At 41.9% G+C, this 19,072-nt stretch overlaps 1 protein-coding gene across 5 annotated transcripts in view; it reads right to left on the reverse strand.

Annotated features, from left to right (window-relative positions):
* Positions 1-11,768: 11,768 nt before the first annotated feature.
* FOSL2 (FOS like 2, AP-1 transcription factor subunit) overlaps positions 11,769-19,072 on the reverse strand; it is a 41,951-nt gene continuing 34,647 nt past the window's right edge. For 4 of the 5 annotated variants that reach the window (XM_033937972.1, XM_033937974.1, XM_033937971.1 and 1 more), the window contains one exon: positions 14,397-14,903. In XM_033937972.1, coding sequence (XP_033793863.1) covers positions 14,397-14,903 — 507 coding nt within the window. Of the gene's footprint in view, positions 14,904-19,072 lie in introns of all 5 variants that reach the window. The other variant, XM_033937970.1, reaches the window with a different exon arrangement.

A 19,072-nucleotide genomic window follows, 5' to 3' on the forward strand; every position in this document is an offset into this window, starting at 1 on the left:
TGACCACCCAAAAGCAGAACCATTAACCATCCTTAACCCCCAGAGACCCAAATATAGAAAAAAACGTAAAAAAATGTTTTTGAACGTTCACATGTTGTTATAGGAGGCTTGTGATCCCTAAATCAGTGTTTTTTTTTTTATTTTGACATTTTAGTAACTTTTGGGGAGGATGTTGTAAAATTGCAACGCTGGGCCTGTAAGGTAGCAGAATTTCAATAGTGTCACTCTCTCTCTGAACACATGTAAGGAATAATTAAAAGTTTATTTGTACTTTACAGCTTATAAAGACCCACCTAAGTTTATGTATATACACAACAACAATAGTATAATAAAGAAAAAAGTAATTTTTATTATCAATTTAATACAAAAAATGAGTATCATATAAAAACGCAAATTTTTCCCTGTGAAGCGCCCATTGACTTAAGAACATAAGAACATAAGCAGTGCCTCCGCTGGGTCAGACCTCAGGTCCATCTTGCCCAGCAGTCCGCTCCCGCGGCGGCCCGAACAGGTCACGGCCTGTCTGAGACACCAGAAGGGGCCCCCTTGCCACCTTGGTTTCCCATTGAGTTTTATCTTCCCATCAAAGTCCTAACCCTCCGGTCTTGCACATGCACAACCTGGTCGGATTTCTATACTTATTACTTGGTTTGCTTTCTATACCTGTGTTACATCCCAGCACCTCTCTCAGTATCCCACGATCCCCCTATCCCTCAGGAATCCGTCCAATCCCTGTTTGAATCCCTATACCGTACTCTGCCTGATCACTTCCTCCGGTAGCGCATTCCAAGTGTCCACGACCCTTTGGGTGAAGAAAAACTTCCTTGCATTTGTTCTGAACCTATCTCCCTTCAGTTTCTCCGAATGCCCCCTCGTGCCTGTTGACCCCTTCAGCCTGAAGAATCTGTCCCTATCCACCCTCTCTATGCCCCTCATGATCTTGAAGGTCTCTATCATATCTCCCCTGAGCCTCCTTTTTTCCAGAGAGAAGAGCCCCAGCCTATCCAACCTCTCGGCATATGGGCAGTGTTCCAGCCCTCTTACCAGTTTCGTTGCTCTCCTTTGGACTCTCTCAAGCACTGCCATGTCCTTCTTGAGGTACGGCGACCAGTATTGAACGCAGTATTCCAGATGTGGACGCACCATAGCTCTATACAATGGCATGATGACTTCCCGCGTCCTGGTTGTTATGCCCCTCTTTATGATGCCCAGCATTCTGTTGCCTTTTTTCGAGGCTGCTGCGCACTGTGCAGATGGCTTCAGTGATGCATCTACCAGCACACCCAAGTCTCTCTCAAGACTGCTGTCTCCCAATAATGCCCCCCCCAATTTGTATTTGAACAGCGGGTTCTTTTTACCTATATGCATGACCTTGCATTTTTCCACGTTAAAGCGCATTTGCCATTTGTTTGCCCAGTCTTCCAGCTTGTCCAGGTCCCTTTGCAGGTCCTCACACTCCTCCCTAGACCTAACTCTGCCGCACAGTTTGGTATCGTCTGCAAATTTTATAACCTCGCACTTTGCCTCTTTTTCCAGGTCATTGATAAATATGTTGAAGAGTAACGGCCCCAGCACCGATCCCTGTGGCACACCGCTCGTGACTCCCCGCCAGTCAGAGTATTGTCCCTTTACTCCGACCCTCTGCAGTCTACCCGACAACCAGTGTTCGATCCATCTGTGCACATCCCCTCCCACCCCGTGGTTCCACAGTTTCCTAAGCAGCCTTTCATGTGGCACCTTGTCGAAAGCCTTTTGAAAATCAAGGTAAATGATGTCTATAGGTTCCCCATTGTCCACCCGACTGCTTATTCCCTCAAAGAAGTGCAGAAGGTTCGTTAAGCATGACCTTCCCTTACAGAATCCATGCTGGCTTGTTCTCAGTAGGCCATATCTCTCGATATGCTCGCAAATACCATCCTTGATCATAGCTTCCACCATCTTCCCTATAATTGAAGTCAGGCTCACCGGCCTGTAGTTTCCGGGGTCACCCCTCGATCCCTTCTTGAAGATAGGTGTGACATTCGCCAATTTCCAGTCCTCTGGTACCTCTCCAGTTTTCAAGGATAGGTTGCAAACATGCTGGATTGTGCCCGCTATTTCTTGTCTTAGTTCTTTCAGAACCCTTGAGTGGATCCCGTCTGGGCCCGGCGATTTGCCGCATTTTAACCTATCTATCTGCTTGAGGACATCCTCCTTACTTACCTCTATGTGTTCTAATTTTTCAGCCTGTTCCCCACTCATGAGCTCCTCTGAGTCTGGTATATTAGATGTGTCTTCTCTCGTGAAAACCGACGAGAAGAACGTGTTCAACCTCTCAGCTACCTCTTTATCCTCCTTGATCACTCCCTTCCTATCCCCATCGTCCAACGGCCCCACCTCCTCTCTCGCTGGTCGCTTCCCCTTTACGTAACTGAAGAATGCCTTGAAGTTTTTCGCCTCCCTGGCCAGCCCCTCTTCATATTTCCCTTTTGCTTTTCTAACCTCTCGGTGGCATTCCTTTTGGCATTTCTATCAGCGGTAATCAAGAAATTTCGTGTTTTTGCACAAAAAATTTCATGTTAGCGCAAATCTTTTGGCAGTTTTGTCCCAGCGTTGAATCTTCTCCACTGGTTGTGGGCCAGCAAAGGAAGACACAAGTGTAACCTGTCTGTTGTCAAACCATTTCACAGCACAAATGTTGTGATTTGACTCCACTCTGACATCAAAGCTTCCTCTTCCCTTTTTCTTCAAGCTTTTCTCATCCTCAAGATTACAGTTTGGAAGGCGCACTTGTCTGGCTGTTCCTGTGAAATGAATTCCACAATCCAGCAGCCTAACTATCAATGGGATGCTGGTGAAAAAGTTGTCTGCATAGATCTTGTAGTTGTGACTATGTGGAAGTGTGGAAGCAAGTTTCATCACAACATCCCCTGATAGTCCAAGTTCAGATCTTGCCCGTATTCCATTCACACTGCCTTGGTACACATCAAAATCACAAAGTATACCAGAGATTCCAGTCCTTGCCCACAGCTTGAACCCCCATGGGTTTGGCTTGCCACGCATGTACTGTTTGATGCTGCTGAATTTCCCCCTGAAAGGGATCATCATTTCATCAACAGAGTTATGTTCTTCAGGGACCACTTTTAGGCATTTCTCTCTGAAAGCATCAAGCCATGGTCTGAGTTTCCAGAGTTTGTCACTTTTTTGTTCCATCTCAGACACGGTTAGATTGTTCACAAAATGTAATGATGTCAACAGAGACTGGAATCTGTTTCGTGACATTACATCAGCGACAGGACTGTATCTTGTGTCTGCTTCCCAGTACATACGGACTCCAGGCATTTGGACAAGACCCATCTTCAGATACATGCCAATCATCTGCTCTATTTCCTTTGTGTTTGTGTTTATAGATGATCCTTTCTTCTGAAAACTGTACTGATTTGTGTTATCTGCCAGAGCGTTGATCATATCTTCTGTCACAAACTTCTGAAAGTACTCCAGTGGTGTGCAGAGGGAATGGACATCATTACTCCAAAGCAGGCAACAGGGTTGTATGACTTCATGGCCAGATAAACAGACCTATTTACACATTCAACCATCCAATGGTGTTGCAGAACTGAACAATAGGTTCTATTAGTAATGTACATGAAGTTTTAAAAAGAAAAAAAATGGGGGAGGGTTTATTTTGTAGCCTTAAATGTGATGTTGTAATATTACAACACTGGGTCTCAGGGGAGTGCAGACAAAACCTTGCTATCACTTTGGCCCACTGTTGTAAAATTACAACATAGAAATAACCAGCTCTAAATCTCTTAAAATCAGTATATTCAATGATGTCATAAAATCTGCATGATCTACACATATTAATGATCACATAAAAAAATATTTCAAGCTTTTTACTTACTTTAGTCCTGATGTATCCCATCCAAAACAACAAGATGATATACTCTAAAGCAGGCAACAGGGTTGTATGACTTCATGGCCAGATAAACAGACCTATTTACACATTCAACCATCCAATGGTGTTGCAGAACTGAACAATAGGTTCTATTAGTAATGTACATGAAGTTTTAAAAAGAAAAAAATGGGGGAGGGTTTATTTTGTAGCCTTAAATGTGATGTTGTAATATTACAACACTGGGTCTCTGGGTGTTAAGCAGATTTCCCCAACCCCCCTCCTCCCTTGAATACTTGGAGAACCCAAACATTACCACACATTCACAAAGGATCTGATTGAGCCCTATAAATGATGATGTCAACTGTGCTCCAGTCCCTATTTCCTCTCACCATACCTTCACCATGAAGACAATACTATGTTTTTCATAAAATGATTGAAAAAGAGGCACTTAAGAGCCTCCCACCAAGCCATATCTCAGCAGACACACAGGATGTCACAAACCAATTAGCTGTGTTCCTCTTCTTTTGTGAAGAATGTGACCACAGACAATGTACAGAGTTCTTGTTTCACTACCCCCAGCAAATATTGCAATCTCTCACACAAAGGATATTTGAGCCAAGTAGTCCTATAGCACTTAGCGATTTGAACATCTTAAAAAACAAATAACTGGTGGCCTTATACATATAGGACCTGATTCTAAAAACAGCGTCTCGAACGTAGCCAGCAGAAGGCATCCTAACACTAACGGACCAATCAGGATGCACGCTTTTTAAAAAAAAAAATATTGATGGAGCAAAGGACATGTACAATGTGTGTATAGAGATGTCTAAACATGCCTACGGATGCCTAAGGCTGGTGTGGTTTATGTCAGAAGTGGCCTTAGGCATCCATAGGCATGTCAGATGCCTTAAATATAGGATGCTGTAGAGGAAAATAGACGCTATTCTGGAAATGGCGCCTACCGGTGATTGACATGCAGTAGGTACACGTTTTGCAGGTGCCATTTCTAGAATCAGGCCCATAGTGCTAGAAAGATTAATCACCTTTCTGTGCTACAGCCAAAACAGTTTACATATATTATATGCAGGTACTTTTTCTGTGCCTAGTAGGCTGACAATAAAAGTGGTTTTAGTACCTGGAGTAATGGAGGGTTAAGTGACTTGCCTAGGGTCACAAGGAGCTGCAGTGGGAATTGAACTCAATCCCCCCAGATTCTCAGCCCACTGCACTAACCATTAGTCTACTCCTCAACTTGTATTTGTCCACTATGGAGGCAACCCTGTATAACGGAGGCTAACATTTACAAGTCGATTCTGGAAGAGGTCAAACCGACTACGTCGCTCGAAGACCAAATGATGAAGTTACGACTGTCTTATTTTGGTCACACCGTCAGAAGAGAAAGATCATTGGAGAAGGACATCGCGTTTGGGAAGATCGAAGGAACCAGGCGAAGAGGGCGACCTGCCAGCAGATGGCTGGACACGTTGAAAACCCTACCGGACTAGCATAAAAACGATTTCTTTTTAGATCTGTAATTCATCAAGTTGCTAGGACTCGAACACAAGTCAATGGCACCTAACATTTACAGAAAGGCTATGTGCATAAATGTTTGGAATACTAACACTTATCCACCAAGTATTCTACCTAAGTATTATTCTGTAAATATACAACTTACACAGCATGTATTTGCATGGGAGGCAGAGCAGGACTCATATTTACATGTATGCCTTATAGAATACTGTAAGATAACGTATGTATCTCTAGCCCAATCATTTTTGAAAACTCTGTGCCAGTACCAGTTAGGTTTTTTTTTTCCTTCAGGGCAAGGCAGTGTCTGGTTTCTTGTGCTTTGGCCAGCAATCCCTCTAGGATCTCTCATTCCTCACAAGGCCATCTTTTACAGACACCTACCTGTCGTGGACTCTTATCTTTCATCTTCTAGAGAAATCTTGTTCATGTACAAGGTCTTAACTTGTAGAATCCGCTTCCCTTGGACATAAAGAGTTTGCCAAACCTATCAATCTTTAAGACTAAACTCAAGACATTCTTTTTTTTTTTAATAAGGTGTATGGATCATAGGGGCATTGTGCCGTCCAGGCGAGTTCAGGTTCCTTCATGGAAGTGTCAGTCTCTACCTCGGCTTTAAATGTTCTTTTGGTGAAGTGATTCTTCTCTCTTCCTGTCCTGTGCCATTGTAGTTCTTTTCTGAATAAGTTTTTAATATGTAAACCACTTTGATAATATACCCCTTAAGAGAAAATAAGTCCTTAATAAACTTGGAAACTTAGGATGGCAGCACATCAAGGGGTGCTATGGCTTTAACGCATATGAATGGAATTAGCGAGTGCCAAATGCTAGATGCCCTTCGGAATAGAATGGGGCTTTTGTACTTAGCCACTGCCAATTCCATTAACACACATTAAAGCCATATCGCCCTTTGATGAATCCCCCCCTTTAGTTTCCTTCATAGGATCTGCTCCCATCAGATTCCCGGTTATACGACCACCTTTCCTCTATAGAGCAAAGAGGGTCTAGTTAAGCCATTGCAGGTGTGATACAATTCTATATACGAGGGAGGATTAAAAAGTAATGAGACTGTTTTTGTTTGGTTTTTTTTATTTTTTTTTATTCAGAATCAGATGGCTCCCAGGATCTGAACCTTTTTCTTTTTCAAAGTAGCGTCCTTCACATTTAATACATACTTTGCAGCGTTTCAAAAACCATTCAAAGACGTGCAGTGGACTGTTTTGCGGAGGACGGCCTCCCAGAATGCGTTCATCAGTCACTCACGTCTTACCCTCTCTGAAGTGCTTCCACCACCGAAATCCTGAAGCATGGCTAATTGTTTCTCCACCACCTGCTTGCCATAACATTTTAAGCTTCACAGGAACCACCACAACATTGCCACGTCTACTTCTTGGAAAGAAAAACAGAGGCAGTCTCATTACTTTTCAATCAGCAGGCATTCAAGCCCACGGCAGCATTTGAAAAACCATCCGCTAGTGTTAGGATGCCTGCTGATTGAAAAGTAATGAGACCGCCTCTGTTTTTCTTTCCAAGAAGTCGATGTGGCAATTTTGTGGTGGTTCTTGTGAAGCTCATACACTGCCGTTTCTGAGCCCGCAGTTGGACTGCCGTAGTCTTCATGGGTGGGTCGTAGCGAGCGGAAGAACTTAGTATGTTTTGGCATGGCAGATTTTGTGGTAAACTTGGAAAGAGTGGTAATGAAACTCTTACAATGTTATGGCAAGCAGGTTGTGGAGAAACAATTAGCCATGCTTCAGGATTTCGGTGGTGGAAGCACTTCAGCGAGGGGAACACGTGAGGGACCGATGAACGCATTCTGGGAGGCCATCCTCCGCAAAACAGTCCACTGCACGTCTTTGAATGGTTTTTGAAACACTGCAAAATATGTATTAAATGTGAAGGACGCTACGTTGAAAAAGAAAAAGGTTCAGATCCTGGGAGTCATCTGATTCTGAATTTAAAAAACAAAACAGTCTCATTACTTTTCAATCATCCCTCGTCCATAGAATTGTTTCACACCTGCAATGGCTTAACTAGACCCTCTTTGCTCTACAGGGATGCCAATCAGGTATATTTTAATAGTCAGGTAATAATATCTCTATTATGTGATCAGAGAAAGGGATTGGGACTTGAATACCGCCTTTTAGTAGTTTTTACAGCCACACTCAAAGCAGTTTACATATGGGTACTTCAAGCATTTTCCCCTCTCTCCCGGTTTGCTCACAATCTATCTAATGTACCCGAGGCAGTGAGGATTAAATAACTTGCCCAGGGTCACAGGGAACAGCACAAGGTTTGAACCCACAACCTCAGCGTGCTGAGGCCATAGCTCTAACCACTATGCCACACTTTCTTCAGTCAGATATATTCATCCTCAGTATGCATATTCAAAATGTTTGGCTAAGACATGGAAAACCCAGGTCTAATTTTGCACCTAGCATTGATAGGTGCTGCTTCTACATGTACTGTAACTTACAGATGCTTAATTGTGTGCAGTAATCCTAAATATCCCTCCCTTTTACAAAACGGCAGCGTGGTTTGTAGCGCTGGCCGCAGTGGTAACAGCTCAGATGCTCATAGTAAAGAATGACGTAGGGGGGGGGGAAAAAAAATTTGTCCCTGTCCCCCACCCCGTCCCTGCGAGCTCAGGCCCCCCATCCTCGCCCGCCTCAAATAGTTATGATTTTATACTGAACTTATTTTATTAAAGTATAAAAAGAAACAATATTCTGTACAAAGGTTATCAAACAACACATCCCTAATGACGCCCTTCAACAGATGGTAGTTTTCCAGGAAGGGCAAGGGAATTACAAAGAAAAAACACTTAAAAACTTCTACATGTGCATATTTAAAAGTTATTACCCCTAACTTAATTTAGTCATTGGGTTTTCTATTCTGGACACAACATGGCACAGGTTTCCTCATCACTACTCCATCCCACCAAACAGTATATTGCACCATGTTGGGTGGTGTATTTTTCACTGTTAATAAACATACATTAAAAAAAAAAAAAGATGACACAAAAAGGGGGGAAAAAATAAGCACAGTTTGATCTAAATTTTATTTCTTCTACAAAACTGCTAATCAGATAGTTGTAAAAGCAAGGAAAAAAGTTTTTAAGATTTCTCTTTTCTTATAGCAGCAAGCTTTTAGTGCAAATACTGTACACCTGTATTACAGTAAAAAAAAAATATTAAAATAAAAAAAAAAAAAACCCCACACCCTCCACACAGGAACAGAAATGTAAATCATACAATTGATTCTGTGTAAGACCAAACCAGCCCACTGATTGCAAACCATGTAGCGACCAACTAAAAGAGCAGGAAAGGAGCAAAGACTGGCATTTCGGCAACCACCTCTTAAGAATCACCTCTGAAAGGAATTATTTGCTTAAGCTGAGAAAATAACTAAAATACAAATAATGATAATAATAACACAAAACCATTGCCCATCATTTACACAGAGAGACAAAAAGTGCCTGAACACTTGTCCAGATCTCTTAAGTTCCAGGGTTTTTGTATCAATCCTGTTATAATTGCTCCGATTTATTAAGAGTATCTTCACACCATGCAAGACTATTGATATGGAAATATATACATCTTTTCCTGCCACAGATGTGTTTCTCTCTCACACACACACCCCACACATACACTGATAAACATGATGCCTTAGTCTGGTGAAATAGTAGGAATACCTACACATTATGGCAGGTCTGAATTTTTCAGGGCACCCAAGGCCTCTAAAGCTCTTGTACATCCTCAGTTTCACCTTTTTTTGTTTCACTATAAACTGTCAGAGAAAAATCTGTAAAAATAACAAAACTCTAGCTTTCCAGGACAATATCCTCATCTGCACAAGCCTCAAACACTTTAAAATCATAAGTGTTTGAGGCTTGTGCGGTTAAGGCAGAGCTTATAGGAACAGGGACAGAGACAAAACTCGCAGGGACAGGATGGGAAAATTGAGTTCCTGCGGAGACAGGAAAAAAAATTGTCCCCGTGTCATTCTCTACAATGCACTACTCCAGAAATCAAAATGTAGTAAAAGCGAGCCAAGTAAAGGTCAATCAAGCCATTGTGACATCACTGATGAGGTTGGCTCTTAGGCACTGGTGGAATGAGACAATATGATGTCACAATACCAGCTCTGGTCTGGTTATCCGAGGCTGAAGCTTGTCATATTATTCAATTTTCTAGACTGTTCGGCCAAGTAGAGAATGACACGGACACAATTTTCCCCATCCCCGCGGGATTTCATTTTCCCGTCCCACCCCCGCGAGTTCTTTTTCCTGTCCCATTCCTGCAAGCTCCATCCTCATCTGCAAAAGCCTCAAACACTTTAAAATCATAAGTGTTCGAGGCTTGTGCGGTTAAGGCAGAACTTACGGGAATAGGACAGGGACAGTGACAAAACTCACAGTGATAGAACGGTGAAATTAAGTTCCTGTGGGGACGGGGACACATTTGTCTACTGTGTGCTATACCTGGATATTTGAAACTGCATGATAAACCAAGGGTGACTTTCTTTTACCCTTCTGGAGTTCTAGACTCCTCATGCACCGATAAGCACATTAAAGGGGAAGAACAGGGAGGGGAGAAAGGTGAAAAAATAGTGGGGTTCTGAAGAACAGCAGCAACCCAAAAAAATAAAAAGAAGACAATTAGGGCTGGTGGCTAGTCATTTCTTTTTCAAACACTAACCTATTTGGCTAGTTGTCTTGGGTTTCCCCAAGTTTTTTTGCAGGCATTCAGAACATTCACTGAAATTGGTGACATTCTGACTCTAAATTAGGGCTTGCACCCGAAAGTATCTCTACAAAACATTTAGGAGCCAATTCAAAAGCCCACCACAGAGAAGAGCACTGGGTTGGAACAACCAAAAATGACTCCATCTGATTTTGCAACATTTCATTTTCTGGTGGGCTTCTCACCACCTTGTAGATCTGTGCCTGAAGTAACGGTGTGACCTGGATCCATAAAGGGCACAGAGGCTCCCTGGCACATGGAATGGAATAGGCTTCCACCACACAGAACAACATACTAGGCCTAGCATTCATTTAATGCATTCTTTGCTATATGCAAAGTTCCTTCCAGAACCTCTCAACAGCTAAGGCCTAAATGGATTATTTGCAAGCAGAAGTATCTTTTATGAGACCGACATAAAAACTAAAGATTCCTTCTTCAGCTCTGTAAGCTGCGCTTCCTAGCAAAAAGCTGGTATTAAACATGCCATGGTCCAGGGAAGACATTTGGGATTCTTTTCAGCAGCAAGGGGCCTCAGAGTAATTACCCTGTCTGCACCCTTCCAGCACTGGCCCTGCGTCCTAGCCCAAGAAGAATCCAGCTCCTCCCACATCACTACAGCTACTGGAATGCCATACCACAGGGTGCCATGGTTATAAGCAACACTGTCCATCCTCATTCTGAAACGTTTTCTGCTTTTGAGTTCAACAGTTTATGGGGGCACAGGGAGCATGAGCCTCCCTCCTGCAGAATCTCTGCACATGCGCATCTGCTCTAGAACACCATCCCTGAATTAAGCAGGGTTAAGAGGGAAGAATGATGCCATGGCCAGAGACCACAGCAGGGGATCTTTGAGGGTTGATCAAGCAGTAATGACAAAAGGTTCCATGTACCACATAAACTTAGAGACACTCAAGATTGCTTTTCTGGGCCAGCTCGGCTTCTCACGGGTAGTGCTAATATGCTATTTAAAATGACATTTTTACACAAAGGCCATAAAACATTTATAGAAAGGTGTGCACTCAAATTAGGACATAGGATTCTTTTAATGCTTCCATACGCTATATGACACTCAAACCTGCCAACTCACACATACACACAAATAAATACATTTATGGTTCAGAAGTCCCAACAAGGTCATTAACACTGTCACAATCAAGGAAAGATGGAGATATGGGAAGGTACAACCCAGTGAACAGGTGAATGAAGGGCATGAACATTTTGCATACGACAGAAATTAATTTCTAATTAAAGGAGGGGAAAAAAAAAAGACAGGCACTGATGAGGGTTGGGATGAAGAGTCAGATGAAGAGCACAGAGCAAATAAACTCTCCCACGTAAACGCTTAAGTTCCCATGTACTGCAGTCTCGGTAACAGTGACCCTCACTTCCATTCCAGGGAGAGGAGCACAGGAACTCCAGACAGGAAAAAGGAACCCCCCCACCCCCATAAAATGTGCATGAGTTGAGTCTCTTTCATTTGAAAGGAAACTCTGCAATGAGAGGGCATAGGATGAAGTTAACTTAAGAGGTGATAGGCTCCGGAGTAATCTAAGGAAATACTTTTTTTTTTTTTTTCCAGATACGTGGAATAGTCTCCCGGAAGAGGTGGTGGAGATTGAGTCTGTGTCTGAATTCAAGACGGTCTGGGATAGGCACATGGGATCTCTCAGGGGAGAAAGATAATGGTTAATGCGGATGGGCAGATTAGATTGGCCATTTGGCCTTTATCTGCCATCATGTTTCCTGTAGTACACAGAAGAGAAATTGAATTAGAAATTACATATTTTAGCATTCTACGAGTAATATATAGTTAAATGGGCTCATACAGCATAACCTGGAGACAGCCCAAATGCTCCCATTATCAGTTCAGATGTACTGTACTATCCTGAAGAATTAAAGACAGAGGTTTGCCATTACTGAAGTATACAGGATAAGATAGAATGGCAGCTGTAGCTTGCGAGGCAGGTCATGGAGCCTAAAATTATTCCAGTTCCTCAGATAGAGGAGAAAAAAAGAAAACCATCACAATGGGTTGATTGAAAATTGAATTCTGGAAATCGTTTCTTTTAGCTCATGCTCTCTTTTTGCTATTTAAAAATGGCTTTTATTTTCTTTTGGCTTTAAAAATATTTAAAAAGGGTTCTTTGGAGGAGAATGGAAAGCTATGTTTCCCGCACGCAGAACACGCGAGCAATCGCTCATACATTCTAAGAATCTCGCTCAAAGATTTTATATGGTTGCTCACAAATATACTTGACAATCTGGAAAATTGTTGAATTTTAGAACTTTCTGCTCACACGAGAAAAAAAATTTTTCACGCACCCAGCCAGTCCTTGGAGGGAGCATTGGTAGAAAGATGTACAGCTCTGGGGCGATCATGTTTTCTTGGTTGAGTGCAATTCATTTTTAGATAAAGACATAAATCAGAACGATGCCTAACTCTCTCCCTAAGTATTTTCATGTCCAGGTTCAAAGTTTGTTTTCAAAACCAGAACTGTGATGTAACTAGCCAAGTGGGATTCTCCAACATGGGAGTGGGCCACCCTATCCTTCAGAGGTTATCACTGGTTCATGAACCAGGTCTCGGCTTCTAAAAAAATATAAGCCACAAAAAACACACAAACTGTAGTCTACCGGATTTTAGTTTGATACAGCATTCAGGAAAGAAAGAATTTTTAAGACTTTGGGAAAACAATACTGAACTCTTGACATCTTTCATTAGCTTTTGACTATTCCCTTTTCATGGATGGTGAGTGGTGTTGAGTTTCTAATCCATGTCATCTCCAAAGTCACAGAAAATGTAACATGCTGCTGCTTAAATATCCCCCCATTCAGCAAAGGTAAGAGGCACAAGGGGGGTAATTTCACTTAAAATCCTATTATTATAGATACTAATGGTTGGTGTTCTGCACTGTTAAGCAGAAAACCCAGATTGAACTCTCAAGTTGGCTAGATTTGGCCACACAAATGAAACCAATAAAAAAAACAACTCCCCCCAAAAAACTGAAGATGAGGAGAAACAGAGATGCCAACATCCCAAGACCAAGCTTTGTGAACAGACCCCTGAGAGAAGGTCACATTCCTTCCGCTCCTGGACTGGATTTGAAGCCTCCTTTGGTGGGTGTGTTTAATTGAGTACACCTTTTCCAGTGCATGGTCAAACAAAGGGCCAGGAGTGAAAACAATTTTGCACACGAATACACAACCAAATATAGAAGGAAGACCAGCGCCTATAATAATGTACCACCATCGGAACACAGCTGAGAAGGTCAAACATCTCATATACTAACATAGGGAATTGAAACGCAGAAAAACATGGATCTCACTAGCCAAAGCAGAGACGCCAATTACATCGGAGTGCTGGAGACTGTTTTTGCATTACAGTAATTTCTGGACTCCTCTCTACAGCTCTGTACACTGAGGCTGTTATAGGAGAAAACACCCTCCAGGGATTCAAGACAGGTAGGGCTAGTCTTAGTTAGGGACCCAGGGGCCGCCGTGTGAGCGGACTGTAGGGCACGATGGACCACTGGACTCTGACCCAGCAGCGGCAATTCTTATGTTCTTATGCGGGTACAGTCAAAACCATTCTCTCTTCCTCCTTCATTATTTGTCTGGCATTTCTAAAGAGGCCTCAGAGGACTGTGATTGTCTCATATAGTAACAAGAAGCAATCCTGTCAACATTTCAAACATTCAATACTATCTTAACATACACACACACACTCAAAATGTTGCTCCTCTTTAAAAACAAAAAAACCCCAAATGTTCCCATAACCCTTCTGTTCCATCCCACACCTCTCTCTACAAGTTCAGAAGAAAGCATCTAACAAAGGCATCTACTGGGCAAAGATGATGAAATGCAACAGCACATCAAGATGTCTACAACCAAACAACAGGAAAGACACTTAGAACCAAATCACAAGATCAAAAAACAACAATCTAAAGAGCTGATTGATTGGATTTTCTATAGCATCTTTCCCCCCATCTTTGCCAAGAAATATCTAGGCTACATCATTATAAGGATCCAGTCCTTTAGAGAGCTCTAAAAACATGTTCCGTCTTTGCCTGGAAAAAGGGCATCAAAAGCCACTCATTCATTTGGGTTTTCTGCTCTGCTTTTCCTTCCTGTCCTTGGAGGCACCTGCCATATTATTATCCCAACCTTGTCAACTCCATAGGTCTTTTGGTCCCCCAGTCATCATTCTTAAACACAGTTCTTAACAATGGTGTCATCTTCTCGTGTTTTTACAATGCCAGCAAGGTGGGAGAGTTTAAGGAGTCTGAAGACTGGTCTCCACTGCTGCTGCTGCGGCGATGGGCCTTGGAGCAAGACTCGGAAGCGGAGGCGGGGGAGTCCTGCTCCAATACACTGGGATAGGTGAAGACAAGGTTAGAGGTGCTCGGTGTGCTGGGAGGAGTCGAGGTCCCCACCACAGGAGTGTTGAGAGGCTCTTCTCCGAAGAACCCCCCTGCAATGCTGATGGGCTTAATGACAGATCTCTGGGCTTTGCTGGTGATAGAAGCTGACGGGATCTCGTCCTCTACCGGTTCTTTTTTCACTACTACTTTATTGGACACCATGGTGTGGAGTGCCTGCAGGTTGTGCGGGGGAGGGGTTCTCCGCTCCTCGGGGCTAATTTTGCACACTGGAGAATGAGCAACCAGCATGAATTCCAATTTATCCTTCTCTTTCTGTAGCTCGGCAATCTCTTTCTGCAGCCCTGACTTCTCCTCTTCCAACTTTTCAGTTTCCTGAAAAAAAAAAAAAAAAAAGGAAAGGAAAATTACTTTTTTGTTTACAGTTGTAATATAAAGATCTGATGACCCCAGGAACCAACGAACTTACTCGAGACAAACTGATAAAAGTTCAAGTTCAAGTTTCAAGTTCATTAAATTTTTGTTATGTACGCAATATGAAAAGCTTCAAAGCGTATAACATTTTAAAAATGGGGGGGGGGGGGGCAGAACAAAACTCTTTTACATAGTTACAGTCAAATTCTATCCATTCTAATACATAACTGGTACGGAAGGTGAAGGGGATGAACTACAAATTTTTAAAGAGAGAAAGAAAACATTTAGCGGGGAGCACATTTGGTAGGTAACACAAAAAAGAGGGAAAAAAAAGAAAAATGATGTATCTGTAATCTATACAATAATCTAGTTTAGATCTAAGAAGTTTAGTGATTTATAAAATTGTGTTGTCTATTTTTCAAAAGCGTCCTTGAACAAAAAACTTTTTAAGGAACGCTTGAATTTGTCTAAAGAAGATTCATTACGAATATAAATAGGTAGATTGTTCCAAAGCTGGGGTGCTATAACTGAGAAAATGGTAGATCTTCTAGTTCCTATTATCTTTAATGAAGAGATAGTCAATAGCTGTTATTGTGTTCATCTTAAAGCCCTGGATGGAGAATACGGTATTAAGAAACGATGTAAAAAAAGTTGGAGCATGAGTTTGCTGTATTTTAAAAGTAAACAGTAAAATTTTGAAGGTTATTCTATGTGTGATTAGTAGCCAATGAGCTGCTTGTCGAAGTGGTGTAACGTGATCGTATTTTTTTGAGTTAGTGATAATTTTTATTGCTGTGTTTTGTATTATCTGTATACAATAATTAAGCTACATGGAAGACCCCCATTGGAAACCTCACTAAATAGCTACATGGAAGACCCCCTATTGGAACTAAGCTACATGGAAGACCCCCATTGGAAACCTTACTAAATAGCTACATGGAAGACCCCCCATTGGAACTAAGCTACATGGAAGACCCCCCATTGGAAACCTTACTAAATAGCTTCATGGAAGACCCCCATTGGAAACCTTACTAAATAGCTACATGGAAGACCCCCATTGGAACTAAGCTACATGGAAGACCCCCATTGGAAACCTTACTAAATAGCTACATGGAAGACCCCCATTGGAACCAAGCTACATGGAAGACCCCCCATTGGAACTAAGCTACATGGAAGACCCCCATTGGAAACCTTACTAAATAGCTACATGGAAGACCCCCCCATTGGAACTAAGCTACATGGAAGACCCCCATTGGAAACCTTACTAAATAGCTTCATGGAAGACCCCCATTGGAACTAAGCTACATGGAAGACCCCCATTGGAAACCTTACTAAATAGCTACATGGAAGACCCCCCATTGGAACTAAGCTACATGGAAGACCCCCATTGGAAACCTTACTAAATAGCTACATGGAAGAACCCCCATTGGAACTAAGCTACATGGAAGACCCTCATTAGAAACCTTACTAAATAGCTTCATGGAAGACCCCCATTGGAACTAAGCTACATGGAAGACCCCCATTGGAAACCTTACTAAATAGCTTCATGGAAGACCCCCATTGGAACTAAGCTACATGGAAGACCCCCATTGGAAACCTTACTAAATAGCATGTCTCTATATAAAAGTCAAAAGGGCAGGAATACACCATCTACCCACATTCTCCCAACGGAGATTACCATACTCCATCTTTCCTACTAGTGAATGACCGATGGATGTTTTGGTAGAGTGTTTTAACTAGATTTTAAGACCCTTCCTCCACTGCATTAGACCTGCAAGCTGAATACCTTGATGCTTGGTTTTAGATGTTCATTAAACGAGCGGCTGCTAGCTCACATTTAACGGACTACTGAATTTATCTTTCCCATTACATTTTTTGCTTTGAAACAAAAGGCTTTTCCAATCTTTCCTAAAGGATGAGTCTTAGTCCAACTCGGCCCTCCTCAAAACTGCTATAATGTGTTATATACTGTACATTCTGCAATTCGTTATGTTGTATGTCACCTTGAACCTGTTTAGGCACAGTTCAACTCGGAAATACTAGATTAGATTAGAGGCCGCCCAAGATCAGGAAGAATGGCTCAGTTCCTTTAAGCTCTTGTCCCTTGTAAAGGAAAGGGCCTGGAGTAGTCTCAAAGCACTGAGAAACTTGTTTGTCACCTTATAGTCTTTTTTTCTTGCCCTCTCACAGATCTATTTAGGAAGTTTCTTTTAGATCAATATTCAAAGTTGGGCAAGAAATGGCTCCGCTGGCATTTGCTGTGGATATTTATCATTCTGCTATTGAGAAAGACATGGAGCAGGGGTGTCAAAGTCCCTCCTCGAGGGCCGGAATCCAGTCGGGTTTTCTGGATTTCCCCAATGAATATGCATTGAAAGCAGTGCATGCAAATAGATCTCATGCAAATTCATTGGGGAAATCCTGAAAACCCGACTGGATTCTGGCCCTCGAGGACCGACTTTGACACCTGTGACATGGAGGAAGCCACTGCATGCCCTGGATCAGTAGCATTGAATGTTGCTACTCTTTGGGTTTTGGCCAGGTACTAGTGACCTGGATTGGCCACCATGAGAACGGGTTACTAGGCTTGATGGACCTTTGGTCTGACCCAGTAAGGCTATTATTATGTTCTTATCAAGAATAGATGTTGCCTCTATCACTACAGTCTTCCTCTGCAACTATCCCCTAATTCTAATAAATAGAGATATATTTATACGTATTTATATTTGAGATCACTTATTGCAGAGCTAAGCCCCACAAACTTATTTACAAATCCTGGCGTGAATTCTTCAGAGCCCAAGGTATATCGTTTCTAGTTCAAGAAGACTTCAGATAAGGTTAGAGTTTTCCAAAAGAATTCTTTATTAATACATTTTCTTCAAAGTAAGTGGTACCAACAAGACATCTCTTGTAAAAATTCTGCCATTCAAGGAAATACCCCATCAATTTGAAATTGAGGCTTTAAAATTAATGATTAAAAAGCTGATCTGAAATTATGAGGAATGGAGTGATGATGCGTTTTAACTTGCTTATTCTAAAAATAGGTAATTATTTAAAGAGGTCCTTTTACTAAGCTATGGTAGCATGTGCTTACCGTAGGATATGGTAAGTTCCAATTTGGTGTCTGTACTGCCCAAGCCCTAAAATGAATTTTAAACTTTGTGTTGGAGGGGTACATTTTTGGAGTGGACAATCGGCATTCCTGTGCTAAATCAGATAAATGTCCATTACCATGCTCCGATTAGTGCAGGATTTCTTTTCCTGGTTAAATATATCTCCATTGCCATTATGGTGACTGGGTTACCCATTCCAGAATAGAAACTTTTTGACCAGTCCTGGATTTCTGCCAAACTCATCCTGATGCATTACTGGACCCGCATCACTAACTTTAATGGATAGATTCATGGACTACAAATACTACACTGCTTTGGGATGTAATTTTAAGACTGGTACTGGCCAAAAAGTCTCCCATAATTGCAGTGGAGAGACACCTCAGGGAACGGAAGGAATGATGGAGGCCACAGGGAGAGGATGGGCATGCAGGCCTTAATATATAAACAGATTCAATTTTTGATATTTTTTTTTTTAGTTCAGACATCTATTCTATCAGATTGCATTTAATACAGAATACGGCAGTCCGCTTGATTTTTGGCCTGAGAAAGTTCGATCATGCGAGTCCTTTTTTATCAAAACCTGCATTGGTTGCCGTTCGAGGCGAGAATTCTGTTTAAATTTGGATGTCTCTGTTTCAAGGCTATATTTGGCTTAGCCCCCGAATATCTTTCCTCTCAGTTCAAAGTTCATAGTTCTAATAGAAATACTCAAAATGATACTATGCTTATGCATCCATCTTTAAAATCTGTTCGATATGAGATTTCATGAACGAACGTTTGCTTTCCAGGCAGGAAAAATGAACGCTTGGTTGAGCTCTCTCATTCCTTGAGTCAATTCTTATTCTTTTAGGAAGATACTAAAAACTAAATTATTTGATAAAAGCGAAATTTGATGAACTTCTTAACTATTTGTTGCTTTGCTGAATGTGTGGAGGGGCATAATCAAAAAAACCGTCTAAGTCCCTTTTTGGCCTAAGGCCTTAAACGTTGAAAGCAGAAGCAGGGAAAATGTCCATA

This window comes from Geotrypetes seraphini, chromosome 3 (genome assembly GCF_902459505.1).
Source record: "Geotrypetes seraphini chromosome 3, aGeoSer1.1, whole genome shotgun sequence".
NCBI classification, from domain to species: domain Eukaryota; kingdom Metazoa; phylum Chordata; class Amphibia; order Gymnophiona; family Dermophiidae; genus Geotrypetes; species Geotrypetes seraphini.